Source organism: Anas acuta, chromosome 3 (assembly GCF_963932015.1).
Source record: "Anas acuta chromosome 3, bAnaAcu1.1, whole genome shotgun sequence".
NCBI lineage: Eukaryota > Metazoa > Chordata > Aves > Anseriformes > Anatidae > Anas > Anas acuta.
The window spans coordinates 117,215,031-117,228,356 of NC_088981.1; the positions used below are offsets into that span (position 1 = coordinate 117,215,031).

Sequence of the window (13,326 nt, forward strand, 5' to 3'; positions counted from 1 at the left end):
CACCTGTGCCCAATTCCTGGGATTTCCCAATTCCTGGTGTTTCACCAGCCCTTGGAGCCGGGTGGGTGCCAGCTCCAAATCCCCTGTAGCTCTCCGGTGGGTGACCAAGACCCAAACAAAGCCCTTGAGACCCAAAAACAAAGCCCTCAAGACCCAAAAACAAAGCCCTCGGCAGAGCAGCCAGCATTTACAGGCTGCGAGAGTGCAAGGAGGAAGCAGCTGAGGACATAAATGACTCAAGGGATGGGCTGGCCCCTGCCCCTGCCCTGCAGGAGGAGTTTGGAGCTGCCCTGGGTTTCGAAACCTGAGTTTCGTTTCTGCTGCTGGAGGGGTGTTTTGGGTAAGCCTTCAACTCCGAAACAAAGATTTTATAATCTTATGTATATTGAATCTACTCTTGTGATAGACTTCTGCTGCCTAAATAATGTATTCTCTGCTAATAACCTGATTAATTAACAGCACCTTATACCTACTGACAGAAGTCTGGGGAAGGGTTTCTCTCCAGGAAAAATATTCCAGCCTCTCAGCACCTCTGGTATAAATTGTTGGAGTTGGTTTTCTTGTAGTAGCTCTAATCTGACTCAACCTAAAAACCTGCCTTCTTGGAAAAGCAAATTAACAGAATCGTAACCTCGGCATTCACACGTTCGTCCAAGATTGTGCTGTGTAGGTGTCACCGGTTTGGAGTCATAAAGGGTGGGTGCTGCTTTGCTTTCTTTTTTCTAGGCAACTTGTTTGATGATTTACTCTGCGTGATCATTTCCTTGTAGTATACAGCTGTCTACCTGACGTGTTTTCAGGCGAAAAAAAAATGCTAATCAAAAGTACCAAAAAAAAAAAAAAAAGAAAGAAAGGATACAGGGTATAAAAGAGCAAGGATAATCCTAGAAACTATTTTTTTTTTTTCCTGCAGCCCAGGTTTTCAGCGACAGTTGCTTCTTTTCTCCTGGTGTGCCGTGGCCAGCAGCACACGTGGGGCAGGTACGTACGGACACGGGGTGCTGGGTGGCATCTGCTTGAAATAATTTCTACATCTGCTCTCAAGGCTGCCCGTTTTATCAGCCTTGATGTCCCTGGTGTGTTTCTATCTCCTGCCACCCTCACGTTCATCGTGTGCCCACGCGGAGCGTGGGGCTGAGCCTGCTCCTGGGGACACCTTAAGGCTAAGCCGTGGTGTCCTGCGAAGAAGCCAGAAGCCCAAAAACCTCCCAAAGTCCTGCTCTGGACCAGCATGAAGCCTTGGTGGTGTCACCTCAAGGCAATGCAGATGGTGACTGTGCTCCTCTCTCCCTCAGGAGGTTTTTGCAGTGTTTCTGTCCTTTTTTTGGGGCCACCACCTGCGTGCATCCGTCCCACGACAGCACCCTGCTGCCTGCCCGAGCTCATCCCAGCTCTGTATTTCTCCATCCCGATGGCAGAAGGAGGACCCCTGGCACACGGTGAGCTCGGTGTCACCACGAACAGCACCGGGAACGAGTCCTGGGTGCTGCAGTGCTGCTCCCTTCGAGGTGCACCCGATGGAGAAGGGGCCTGGATACGATGGAGAAGGGCTCAGCATCTCCTCCGAGATGGGACCTGGGACAAGGGGGGTGGCTTTAAGCTAAAAGAGGGCAGGTTTGGGTTAGATATTAGGAATAAATCCCTCCTTAGCTCATGAGCTGGTCGTTTCTCAGGTGAGGCTGATAGATGAGGGCGTTAAAGGTGCTGTCAGGAAGGATCCCCAGCTCACAACGCCCCCAGAGAGGCTGAGCAGGCAGGCACACTAACCAGAAATCCCCTTCCCTCTGACAAGGTGGTGGCGATGACTCACTGGAGGAGACTCCCAGGAAAAAGAAAAAGTTCAGGAGAGACCAGAATCCTGAGGATGGAGAGTGTGAGAAAAATCCCAATGATTTTCTTAGAGAGGATCTTCTGTGAAGCTATTTTGTTTGTGATTAATGATGGGCGTCCTGCAATCAGGAGTGTACAGTAAAAGTTGACCCTAACCTTTTATCCCCTATTACCTGACAGCTGATTTCTCCCCTTTCCTCACTGCCTGAGTACTGCAGGTTCACAACCTACTCGATGCCTTTCTATACCATACATGTACAATTTTATTTGACCAATTGTTAATTTCTCCTTTTCCTTTTATTTTTTCCTCCTTCTCTCGTGACCAGAGGGCTTGTGGTTTTTGTTTTTCCTAATTTCGTACTGCTCATCCTCTTTTTTCTTAGCTATCCTCCTTACTTTGGGACAGGGGAACCTTCCCCTCCTCTGCTTCACACACTCCCCACTGCTCTGCCGCACAATCTCTTTTGAATATGCAAGGTTAGAGGAATTTCCCACTGCAAAAACATCTTTTATTGCAAAAACACAACTCAGTTGCTCTCAGGAGCAAGAGGCTCTGAAGTCCTGTGAGTACGGGGCTCGTGATGTCTCCCTAGGGAGCTCTGTCGGGGCTGCTCTGACTTCTGACCCTCCCTGCAGGTAAAAAGCTGCAAAACGAACTAAAAGCCGCTCTGGAGGCGTCCTCCAGGAAGCTGTTGCAGTTCCTCCCTGAGCACAGGCTGCCCGAGACAAGGAATGGGATCGAGTACCTCAAGTGAGTTGCCCGGCGTTTGTTCCCCTGGTCCTTGCCTGGGAAGGGGTGGCCCAGAGCTGTTGGCGCACAGAAGGACTCTGAAGCCAGCAGAAATCTCTGGCAGAGGAGATATTTTCAGAATATTTGGGAACCTTGCAAAGGTTTTTTCCCTCGGCTGGTGCATGCAGGGGGTGTCGTGCTGCTGGGCAGCCCAGGAGGACACCACATCCATGGGGGTGTCCCGGGGTGTCCAGGTTCACTGGCACTCTCCTCCCTGGTCCAAGAGGGACCCTCCCCAGGGGCAGTGAGCCCCGTTCCTGATGGGATGAAATCATAAAATCAAAAACAAATCCCATCATAAAAAGCCCATCAGAAGGTGCAAATCCAGATGGTGCCGAGAGGAGGCCGGAGCTGATGTGATGTGCAGCGTGCTGTTGGGCACCTGTCCCTGAACCCAACACGGGGCTTATCCTGGATCTCACAGATCCCAGCTCAAATCTTGTAGGAAAAGAAGTTAGTTTCACCCTTTTGAAAAGCACAAGCCCGTGGGAGTTATTTAAATTGTCTTTTTTTTTTTTTTTCCCTTCTCTCTGCCCTCAGGAACCGCCTCATGGGCTTGAAGCCAGACATCTTGCTGGACCCCATTCACATCGGCCTCTTCGGCAGCACCGGGGCAGGGAAAAGCACATTGCTGAATGCCATCATAGACAAAAAATTCTTCCTGCCGGTGTCCGGGAGCGCAGCCTGCACATCCTGCGTGGTGCAGATCAACACAAGCCGTGGCAAACAGCACGAGGCCAAAATTCACCTCCTCACGGACGAGGCATGGAGAAGATCTCTATTTTTGCCATTTTTGGGGGGAAAGAAAAGGAGACCTAGAAAGCTTCTGCAGCCTTCTGGAAGAATGTTTTTGGGGGAGAATTGACCCCAATGGCCAAAATGACCCCAGAGAAGTGATGGGCACCAGACCCGGTTCCCTTTGAGCTGGGTGTGCACGGAGGGAACAAGAAATGGAATTTCTTCCTTGCTGCCTTGTCCCCCTGCTGTCCCCACGTGCTGGTTGTCCCCTGGTGGTCCTGTCAGGCCCCTTTCTCCCTTCCAGGCACCCCAGCCATGACCTCTTCTGTCCCAACAGGAGTGGAAGGAAGAGCTGAAGGGTCTGGTGGAGCTTATGGACCCGGACGAAGACAGCGAGGACGACCACGAGAAAAGCGAGGCTGCTTTGAAGATCTCTGCTATCTACGGGGAAGAAGCGGAGATGAAGAGTTACGAAGAGCTGTGCGGGATGAAACCTGCCGTCTCTATTCCCCCGTCAAGATGTATTCTCCTGAAGGAAACAACAGTGAGTAGCTCCTGTATTGCACGGGATCCCAGAATCACGGAGGGGTCTCCTGGGGCCTCCTGCTGCCCGCCCACGGTGGAAGGTGACAGCTCTTCCCCATTTTTGTTTGTTGGATTCACCATGAAGGGGAGAGCCTGGTCTTCTTGGGTTGTTCCACCCATGGTGACCTTGGGACCCCTCTTTGCATCCTGGTGCCTGCACCTTGGGCACAAGGCTTTGGGTATCACGGCCAGCCACAGCAAATCTCCGTGTTTCCTGGTGTCCCTGAGGTTCTTTGCTAAGCAGGGGCACCGCTTCTTTCCCTTGCTGTGTCCCAGGCTAACGATCTTTCGGACAAAATGGGTCCGTATATCCGCAGTCAGAGCAGCCCCAAACCAGAAAACAGCAAAGAAGAAGACATAACGCGGCTCTGGCCCCTGATCAAAAATGTGGAAGTGACCGTCCCAGATTCACAAATGATTCCAGAAGGCGTCATCTTCGTGGATATCCCAGGGACAGGAGATTTCAACGCCAAAAGGGACGAGATGTGGAAAGAGGTGACCGGCCAGCTGTGGCGTGGGGCAGGAGGGAAGAGGCGCTGCCCTCTGCTCACCGGTGATGGAGAGAGCTGGGAGCCACCGTGGGGCTGTGGGGAGCAGGGAAACCTCTCAGCAGAAGGGCCAGAGCAGCTTTTTAGTGTTGCACCCCTGAGCTACTGCATTTTCCAGCTCAGAAGTGGTGCGGTTCCCTGCTTGGAGATGGCACCAGAGGCCAAAAGCATTTCTCTTCTGGTAGCGTGCTACAAGAAGAGGCCCTGCTGGTGCTGATCCCATCTTTAGTTTCCTTCCCTCCCGGTACCGTGCTGTCACCAGACACCCTACTAGGGCAAGCACTGGTGTCCACCCCAAACCCCCATCGGCTGCAGTCCTGGGTTGTAGGAATTCGTGATGGGAGCATGAGGTCTCTGGCTGGAAGCACAAAGATTGCACATCCCAGTTCTTCACCAGAGTTAATGAGAATTAAAGGTGCTCAGCATCTCTTGTATTTACTCTCTGCTGATGTTTCATATCCTTTATTTATGGCCCTTCTTCCCCTCCTCCCCCTTGCAGAACATCAACAAATGCTCCATCATTTGGGTGGTCAACTCCTTTGAACGTATTCTGGGAGGAAAAACCCATGAGATGCTGCTGAAGGAAGGCATGAAGGCTTTCCAGAGCGGGATGTGCAGGGACATTGCCTTGGTGGTCACAAAGTCTGATGAGCTGGATCCAGAGGAGTACAAAAAGTAATGGAACAAGCCGAGGTCCAGGGGCTGCCGGAGCCCGAGCTCCGTGCAGGGGTGCTGGGTGGGCGATGCCATGTGGTCCTCCTCCCCTTCTCCTTACAGGACCTTCTAAAATCAATCAAATGTGTAATTTCTGCCTTTTTATCTTTTTAGGGAAAAAAATAGAGACCATGTGAGTATAGTCTTAAGCTTCTTCATCCCTTTTGGGTCGTTTAAGAAAAGGGGAGAGGTTCCCGTGTGATTCAGTGTCACTTGAGCAGAACGGATGGATTTGATGAAGAAACCAAAAACTGTGTAGTTCTTTTTCTTATATTAGGGAGAAACTGTCCCAGACAGTCCCTTTGGCCTTAAAAAAAAAATAAAAAAAATCAGAGATCTATTTAGCATTGCCAGAAAATGTCAATAATAACTCCTATTCTTTCCCCAACGTAGATAAATAAACATGATGCCATCCTAGAAAGGAATGAAACTGTGAAGCAAGAGAAGAGCCAAATGATGAAGAAAACCCTCATGGTAAAGTAGCTCGGAGAGCCTGGACAGAATTTGTCTCTTTCATGAATCTGTTCCTTTTAAAGTCTGGTGCATGCCTGTACTACAATATTCTTGTCGTGGTTATTGTTAATAGACATTGCCTGTTATTATTAATAGACATTTTCCTTGAAGTCTGGTCACCACCTAGCAGCTTCTGCTTACTACAAACCTTTCTTTTCCTCTGTGTTTGGGTCCAACGGGTTTTCCTAATCATCTCCAGTTTAATTCTCTGCTGCATACACAAGAAATGCAGGACTTTGGTGATGGGAACCCCCCTGATTCAGCATTCGCCTCATAAAGAAGAAGAGCCCAGATCAAATTATGCTGCAGAAACAAACCCAGCGTGTGTGTGTTTCAGAAAAAGCTTCCAAGCGACTCTGAGGTTGTGTGCAAGCCTGACCTCGTGTACACGGTCAGTGCCCGCGAGTACTGGCAGGGGAATACGCTCAGCAAGGAAGAAACAGGTAACAGTCGGCTTTATGCATGCGATATATGGGTGTGGAGTTGGGTCAAAGCCACATGAAGTGTCTTTGGTGTTACTTTTGCTAAAACCCTTCTGGTTTGGTGGTTTGGCACGGATGCTTTTTTTCCCCTTCCCTCCTCTTTTGAAAGCGTGCCCCTCTCGTGCACTCTGCTGGGCAAGTCCCCCGGGTGCCCGCATGGCTCTGCGGGACCAACCCGAGTCCTGGGGGCCCTGTGTGTGCCCCTACATCCCCACCCCATGCCTGGACGGACCAGTGCTGACCCAAACCAGGCAATTGGGGCTGCAGAAATGAGCCCTGAGCACCCCCAAGGCTGTCAGGGTCTCCTGGGAGCCTCCTCGGAGGCCACCACCAGGCTGGAGCTGGTGTCCTGGGTGTCCTGCAGAAGGGCTGCCCCCCTGCTAACCTGGCCTCTCACCCCTTGCAGAGGTCCCGAAGCTGAGGGAGCACATCCGCAGGTTTTACACCGAGCAGAAGAGGAACAAGCTGCTGAACTACACGACAGAGGCTATGGTCATTTTCTCACTGATCTGGACTCTCCCGTCCAACAAACATGCTCAGGTTTGTCCAGAGCAGCTTTTGGGAGCATTGCTGTTTATTCTTTCCTGACAGGCTCTTTCCCTTCGAGCAGGCAATTCACATCACACATTTCCAGCACGACACGTACACAACCTGCGGGCAAAACATCTCGCAGGGGGCTGACAAATGCGTCGAGGCACCGCAGCCCAAAATATCCACAGCCTCAGCTCATCTCCTGCAGCCTCCCCAGCCAGGAGAGCCCCGGGCTGTCCTCCTGTCCCCCGGGGCAGAGGGGACAGTTCTGGTGCAGGTCTGCCTGAGCGGTGACCCTGCACTGGGGAAAGCAGCCAGGGAACTGGGCAGCACTGGTGGCAGTGGTTGGGGCATGTGGGGAAGCTGGTGGGATTATTTATGGCCCTATTTATGTTTGCTTCCAGCACGAGGTTTTCAGTGATTATTTTTTCCCCTCTCTTGTCCATTCAGTCTCAGCTTGCGAAAAAAAATTACTTGAAGGATTTCATTACGCAGAAGATCGCTGACTTGGAGAATGACATCCAGAAATGCTTTGCACCAATCGAACAGCCACTCAGGGAAGGTGTAGATGAAGCGAAGAAGTCATACAATAAAACTATCTCCAGTCTCCTCAAGGTGGGTGTCAAGCGGGGTTTTTGCAATCCCATAACTAATTGGTTTGGGAAAAAGCCCCAGAGGTCTGCCTGTGCATGAGGGCTGGTGGCTGCTTGAACCACCAAGGACAGTTTAAAGGACAAAGAGACCTGCTGGGCTGGGTGGCATCAGTGCCCGGGCAGGGGCTGTGCTAGCCCTGGTGGCTGGCAGTGTCCTGGGGGCTGCAGATGTGCGGGGCACGGTTTGCTTTTTCCTTTCTGTTGCCTGGAGCCTGACTGCAAACAGCAGCACTTGGAAGCACGTTGGGTGCTGGTCCTTGGGGGTGCAAGGAACAGGGACATGAGCACAAGCCCTGCTGCAGCATTGCTCGGGGGTGGTGTAGCCAAAAGTTGGCCTCTGGCAAGGGGAAGCCCAAGTCGGCAGATTGGCAGCTTGGGCAGTGACCTGGAAGTCGTGGAAATGCCCTACCTGGTGAAACGAGCTAAAACATTGCAAAAATCTCTGGGTGGGGACTTGGCCAGCTGCCTCCCAGCCAAGCAAAACCACCCAAAAAAAAAATAAACAACCTCCTCTGCCCCAGGGTGGTAGGAAGGAGCTGCCTGGGAAGGAGGCCTCAGCAGTGGCTGCTGGGCCGGCTCGAGGTTCCTTTGGTCCAACGCAGCCCCAGCCTCCAAAAATTTAGCTGGAAACCCCGTTCTTCCCCCCCTGCAAGTTTGCTCCTGGGCTGTTTTCGTGGCCTCACGGCCTGCGCCTCCCGTCCCGCAGCGCAGTCACGGGCACCAGGGCTACCACCGCACCCTGAAGGCCGTGTGCCTGAAGAAGGGGGCCTACGCCTCCCGCACCTTCCTCAGGATTGACATCAACGACGCCCTGGCGCAGCCCATCTACAGGAAAATTGACCCCAGCTTCGGGGAGGTGTTCAGGTGAGGGGCCAGGCAGGGCCCTGGGGGTGCAGCAGGGGGGCCGAGCAGCTCCTTGCTGCTGGGGATTTGTCTCTCTGCTTCCCACCCGCCTCCTCTTTTGGGACCTTTCAACCTCCCCAAGCAGCCTGCTCCCAAAGCCTTGCACTGCGAAACCTCTCCAAATGTCCAACCCCAACGCTCTGCGACATAGGTTGAACCTCCCTTTTTTTGTTTATTATTTTGTTTATGGGAGGCAGTTTAACAGGAAAACAGGGCAGGCTGTGGTGTCAGGACAAGTGCACCGAGCTGCTCCTCGCTTAGCCTTGATCAGCATCATTTTTTTCTCCCTTTCTCCCTATATTTTCCTTGCTTGTTCTTCTCCATCCCTCTCGATCCCTTTCTCTGCCCCAGTCACCTCCCAAACAAATCACTCACCCCAATCACATTTTTCCTCAGAGATCCCAGTTCTGCTACACGCATATCCAAACTCGATATTTCTGCTATCTTCTCCTGTGATTCCTTGTCCTTGTCGCAGATACGGGTACCTGGCCATAGCCACCTTGTAGGACTTGTTCCGTAACGGGTCCCTCAGGCTCCCTTGTGGTCCCCAGAGGAGTTTGTCCACCCCCCTCAGCCACACGTGTAGCTTCATCTGCTCTCAGACCCTCAGCAGCTTCTCCCCCCTCTGTGTATTATGTTGAGCAGTTCCTCCTGCCGTGCCCACGTATCCAAACAGGGTCAGAAAGCAGAGCCATCAGAAGGTGAAAAAGCAGCAAAGAGAGCTGAAAGAAAGACAAGTTTTTACTCGGTTGTTTCCTTAATGTGACAACCCTGTGCCTCCTGTGGCTGCTGATCGTGGAGCAGGGATCTGCCACGGCACCCCACAACCTCGGCCCGTCTCATGCTGCTGCTGACTTTGGATACCCTGAAGTGGGACCTGAACATCACCCCGAGCACTGTGTCCTGGAGGAGAGCAGCTCAGGCCGCTCCTGCAGGACCAGGAGGGCTTCCTCCAGCCGAGGTGGAGGAGGGTGGCATTTACATCATCGGGTTTATGGAGGGAAAACCCATTGCGTGCAGCATTTTTTCCTTTGCAAAGAAAAAATAACCACATCCTCAGTCTGGACTGAGGATGGAAGGCGAAGGAAGCATGGAAACCGTGCTGCTGTGCTTGCTTTGTCCTTCCCTGTGGGTCTGTGGCTTGGGATGGACATCCTGCCCTGCTGGGTGGGGAGGATCCGTCTTTGGCTTTGTCCTTCCCGATGAATTTCCCGCCCCGCAGGATCCAGATGAGCACCCGTTCCACGCTGAAAATCTGCCTGGACGCCTTCAAAAATGCCGTGCAGCAGAAACTGCAGGAAGTTGGGATGCAACTGGTGGTTGACAGCAAGCAGCTCCATTTCCTCAAGCAGGAGGTACGCTCACCTCGAAGGGGGCTGTGCGAGCAGGAACGAGCAATGGGAGAAGGAAAGGGGGAAAGCACGGCCTCCGTGGGACCTGGGGAGGTGATTAGCGACACCCTCATATTTAGGCCATCATTCTGAGATTTTTATTCTGAAGTTGTGAGCTGAGTTTGTTTGTATGACTGAAGCACCGGCGGGCAAACATTTGAACTTACTCCTGCAGACAGACTTCATCGTCGCTGAGGCTGAAAAATTCATCCTGCAGAGGAAAGCAGAAATCTACCAGTCCCTTGCAGCGTCCATTCAAAACGACCTGCTGCTCTGCTATGAAGGTAAGACCAGCCACCTCGTTTTTTTCCTCTTTGTCCCTGGAGGTTTTGATTTTCGCAGAATAACCCCAGTGAGGGCTCAGCAGAAGGGCCCAGGCTTACCACCTACCTGTAGAAAGGCTGCGAAGAAATCTACGGGGCAAAAGGATTATCTGTTATTTGGTCATCAACTCGTGGAGATTTCTGAAATCCAAAGTAGATCATGCACAAATAGAGAAAATTCCTTCCCTGATTTACTCTATTTTCTATATTTTTTGCAAATCATGGATATTTTCTAGCAGTAATTCATTCTTATTAGACTGACTGCCTCTGAAGGAAGGAGAGGAAGGATGCTAAAGCAATAAGCTGCTGAATCTGATTTTGATTTTTCCTTCCTTTCCTATCAGTAGGTGGCACAGTCAGAAAGCGAAACGTTTCAAAACCCCAAATCCAGAAGTTGCTCGCGTTGGCTTTGGGAAGACACCTTAATTCCTGGGGTAGTTAGTTGTGGAAATGCACTGCTGGGCCAAAGCAGGGAGGTGTCCTGGGGACGGGCCACCCCAACAGAGCTCTCCTCACAGCCAGCTGCTCTTTCTCTGACCTCTGGAAACATTCGTGGGGCACGGGGAAAAAAATACGGAGAGGAAAAATAACGAGCTCCTGTTGGGGAACATCCCTGTTTAATTGGTGCCTGCGAAACGTGCAGGGAAATGGGCTTGGGCCAGGAGTCAAAAAAGGGACAAAGTCCTGCCCCTTGTCCCCACCTGTGTCCTCGCTCTGGATCCCCGTGTGACAGTCCCCTCTTTGCCACAGAGGCGGCCATGGTAAGAGGACTACAAGCCTTCCAGCGGATGAAAACCATCCTTAGCACTGGGGTGACGAGAGAGGTGGAGAGAGGAATGTTTGAAAGAGCTGAGGAGAGCATGAAAGGGCACCTCCAGGACATGCAGGTACATTGGGCGCCTTGGGGACCTCCCTCCAGCCATGGTCAGTGCTTGTGGGTAGGGGACAATGGTCCAAAAAGGATCTTGTGAACGCGTGTGATAACGGGAAGGAATTTCCTTGGGAGATGTTGGCTTCAGCAGGTTCTCCGGCATGGCTTTTTTTGGCAGCAGAGCCGCCTCCAGAAGCACAGAGGTGTTTAACACCATTTATCCATTGCACATCACCACTAGGGACCAAGTTGAGCTCCAGGCACCAATGTGTAGACGCTCCTGTACTGGAGGGGCTGCCTGCAGACTTGTAACTGGTCTAGCAGTTACCTGTAACTGGTAACCACCTCACTCCTCTCCCCACATGAACCACAGTTTGGGTGAAGGGGCTTCGAGGAGCTCAAAGCTGCCGCCTCCACCCCCCGGAGCCCATCAGCCCCAGTGGGCTCTCGTGGCTCATTTTACCAGAGAGGCTGTGCTCTGAAAAGCTGTATGGAAATCCTTAATCCTTATCAAAATATCGAGCTGGGCTCTCCTTCTTGTGCACCAGCACCTGCAGCAACGAATTGGCTGGATGGAGGTGGGGGGTGGCTGTCCCCGAGCTTTCCCCGTCCCAGGGTCCCCACGGGCACTGGGAGGGACTGGGGGGCTTCAGCCCTGTCCCCTGCTCATGTGCTTGGCTGCCTGGCGCTTGCAGAAGCAGATCCCCAGGAAGCTGGAGGAGGACTTTTCCAGCGCTCTCGGCTTGGTCTTTTGCCCGTGGGACCAGCTGGACGGCAAGCTGCCAGGTATGGCCGCGAGCACGGCTTTGGGGCTGTTCGTGCAGGTCCTGCACTCCTTCCTCCCCGTTTTGGGGGCACGAGAGGGTCCAGATGCCCAGGCCGCTCTAACAGGCTCCTCTGTTTTGCAGACTTGCAGAGAGAATTTTTCACCATCATCAACATTCACAAGGCCCTGCAATCAGCCAAAGTCGCTTAGAGAGCCGCGGGAATTGTCTCCGACGATGTGGTTTTATTATTCACGTTGGTGGCTTGTTCTTGTAATAAATGGCAAAGTCCCAAATAGGGTTACAATCAAAGTTTACAATTTATTAAGGAAATAGAGGTAAGCAAACAACACTGGGTGTGCCGGGAGTCTCCGCTCCACCAAGACGCACACCAGTTACATCAAGCAGCTGGTTTTATGCTCCTAGGCTGATACATATTCATTACTACTTCTAAAAAAACAGGGTTATTATAATTAGTTTCCAAATCCAAACCCAAAACTGGAGCATGCATATCAGTCTCCGGTGGTCCCTCTGGGGGCCTCTGGGGGTCTCTCATGCTGAAGGCTCATAGTCTTCCTCCCTCTTGTCCTTCTCCTTTGTCCAACTTGGCTGGATGTCAGAGACTTGTGCAGCGTCCCCTGCAACCTTTGTCTTTTAGTCTTCCTTCAGCTTTCCCCTTCTCCTTAATCTCCTGGGCAGATAGCAGAGACTTGCACGGTGTCCCCTGCAACAGTCCCAATAGTTAGCAGTTATTCTGAACCCCCTTTGTTCTTATCCCCTATTGACACGAATTGCTGGACCATTCCTTTGCAAGCTACGAGAACTCTACACATTAACCACTCTGTTCTTCTTAGACCTGTGGTTATACAAGGGTATGGAAGACAGAAATCACATTTCATCATACCCCAGCATTGTTCCATATGGACACGAATCAGATGAACACATTTCACATTCTCTTTACTCCGTGGCTTCATGGGGAATCACCTCTGGTGCTTTTTTTTCCTCTTAGAAAAGCATTTCTGAGATATTTTGTATGCATTGGATGGTGCTATTTAAGTAAGAGACCCGGGCAGTGCCCCTGCCCTGCATGCCGTGCCATGTTCCGCACCCGAGGGGGCTCCAGCTCTGACTCCTCGTGGTGCTGGCAGCCCGGACCATGGAAGTGATGCTCTCCTGGGAGAAGCAGGACCACGGTGCCTGTGTCTGTGCTGGAGTTCTTGAGGTTTCACTGGCTGCTGTGCCTCTGGGCCCCTTCGTGCACGTGGAGATACGTGTGTGTGTTTCACTCCGCCACCCGGTGTGCCTACACCCCAAACGAAGCCCGATTGTACCGACGAGGCTTGTATCTCTTCTGATATTTTGCTAATACCATAAAAATGTTCAAAACAGACTAGTAGATACTTAGTGTGCTCCTACCAAAGCCATGCCTGGGCTAGAAAAGCCATGCCATAGGTTGCCCAGAGAAGCTGTGGGTGCCCCATCCCTGGAGGTGTTCAAGGCCAGGCTGGATGGGGCTTTGGGCAACCCGATCTGGTGGGTGGTGTCCCTGCCCTTAGATGATCTTCGAGGTCCTTTCCATCCCAAGCCATTCATCAGAATTCATCTACAACCATCAGATTGTAGAATAGCTTGGGCTGGCAGGGACCTTGAAGCCCCTCCAGTGCCACCCGTGCCATGGCAGGGACCCCTG

At 52.0% G+C, this 13,326-nt stretch overlaps 1 protein-coding gene across 3 annotated transcripts; it reads left to right on the forward strand.

Annotated features, from left to right (window-relative positions):
- The first annotated feature begins 251 nt into the window (after positions 1 to 251).
- LOC137854980 (nuclear GTPase SLIP-GC-like) lies at positions 252 to 13,024 on the forward strand. 3 transcript variants are annotated; one of them, XM_068679027.1, is made up of 20 exons: positions 252 to 340; positions 914 to 981; positions 1,296 to 1,439; positions 1,793 to 1,873; positions 2,467 to 2,581; positions 3,161 to 3,383; positions 3,696 to 3,902; positions 4,220 to 4,438; positions 4,991 to 5,166; positions 5,320 to 5,338; positions 5,599 to 5,679; positions 6,056 to 6,161; positions 6,607 to 6,740; positions 7,182 to 7,346; positions 8,091 to 8,248; positions 9,510 to 9,732; positions 9,854 to 9,962; positions 10,752 to 10,888; positions 11,568 to 11,658; positions 11,781 to 13,024. In XM_068679027.1, exons 3-20 carry the CDS (start codon positions 1,412 to 1,414, stop codon positions 11,846 to 11,848), a joined length of 2,340 nt encoding a protein of 779 aa, XP_068535128.1. In that variant the 5' UTR covers positions 252 to 340; positions 914 to 981; positions 1,296 to 1,411; the 3' UTR covers positions 11,849 to 13,024. The 3 variants fall into 3 exon arrangements, with proteins under 3 accessions (XP_068535128.1, XP_068535130.1, XP_068535129.1); XM_068679029.1 differs by having other exon boundaries at positions 9,510 to 9,642; XM_068679028.1 differs by lacking the exon at positions 252 to 340 and adding an exon at positions 347 to 696.
- Positions 13,025 to 13,326: the final 302 nt, after the last annotated feature.

Coding starts and splice junctions, on each gene's coding strand:
- LOC137854980 (XM_068679027.1), top strand. CDS start 1,412: ATGGCAGAAGGAGGACCCCTGGCACACG. Junction 4,439..4,990: donor GGGACGAGATGTGGAAAGAG/GTGACCGGCCAG, acceptor TCCCCCTTGCAG/AACATCAACAAATGCTCCAT. Junction 6,162..6,606: donor GCTCAGCAAGGAAGAAACAG/GTAACAGTCGGC, acceptor CACCCCTTGCAG/AGGTCCCGAAGCTGAGGGAG.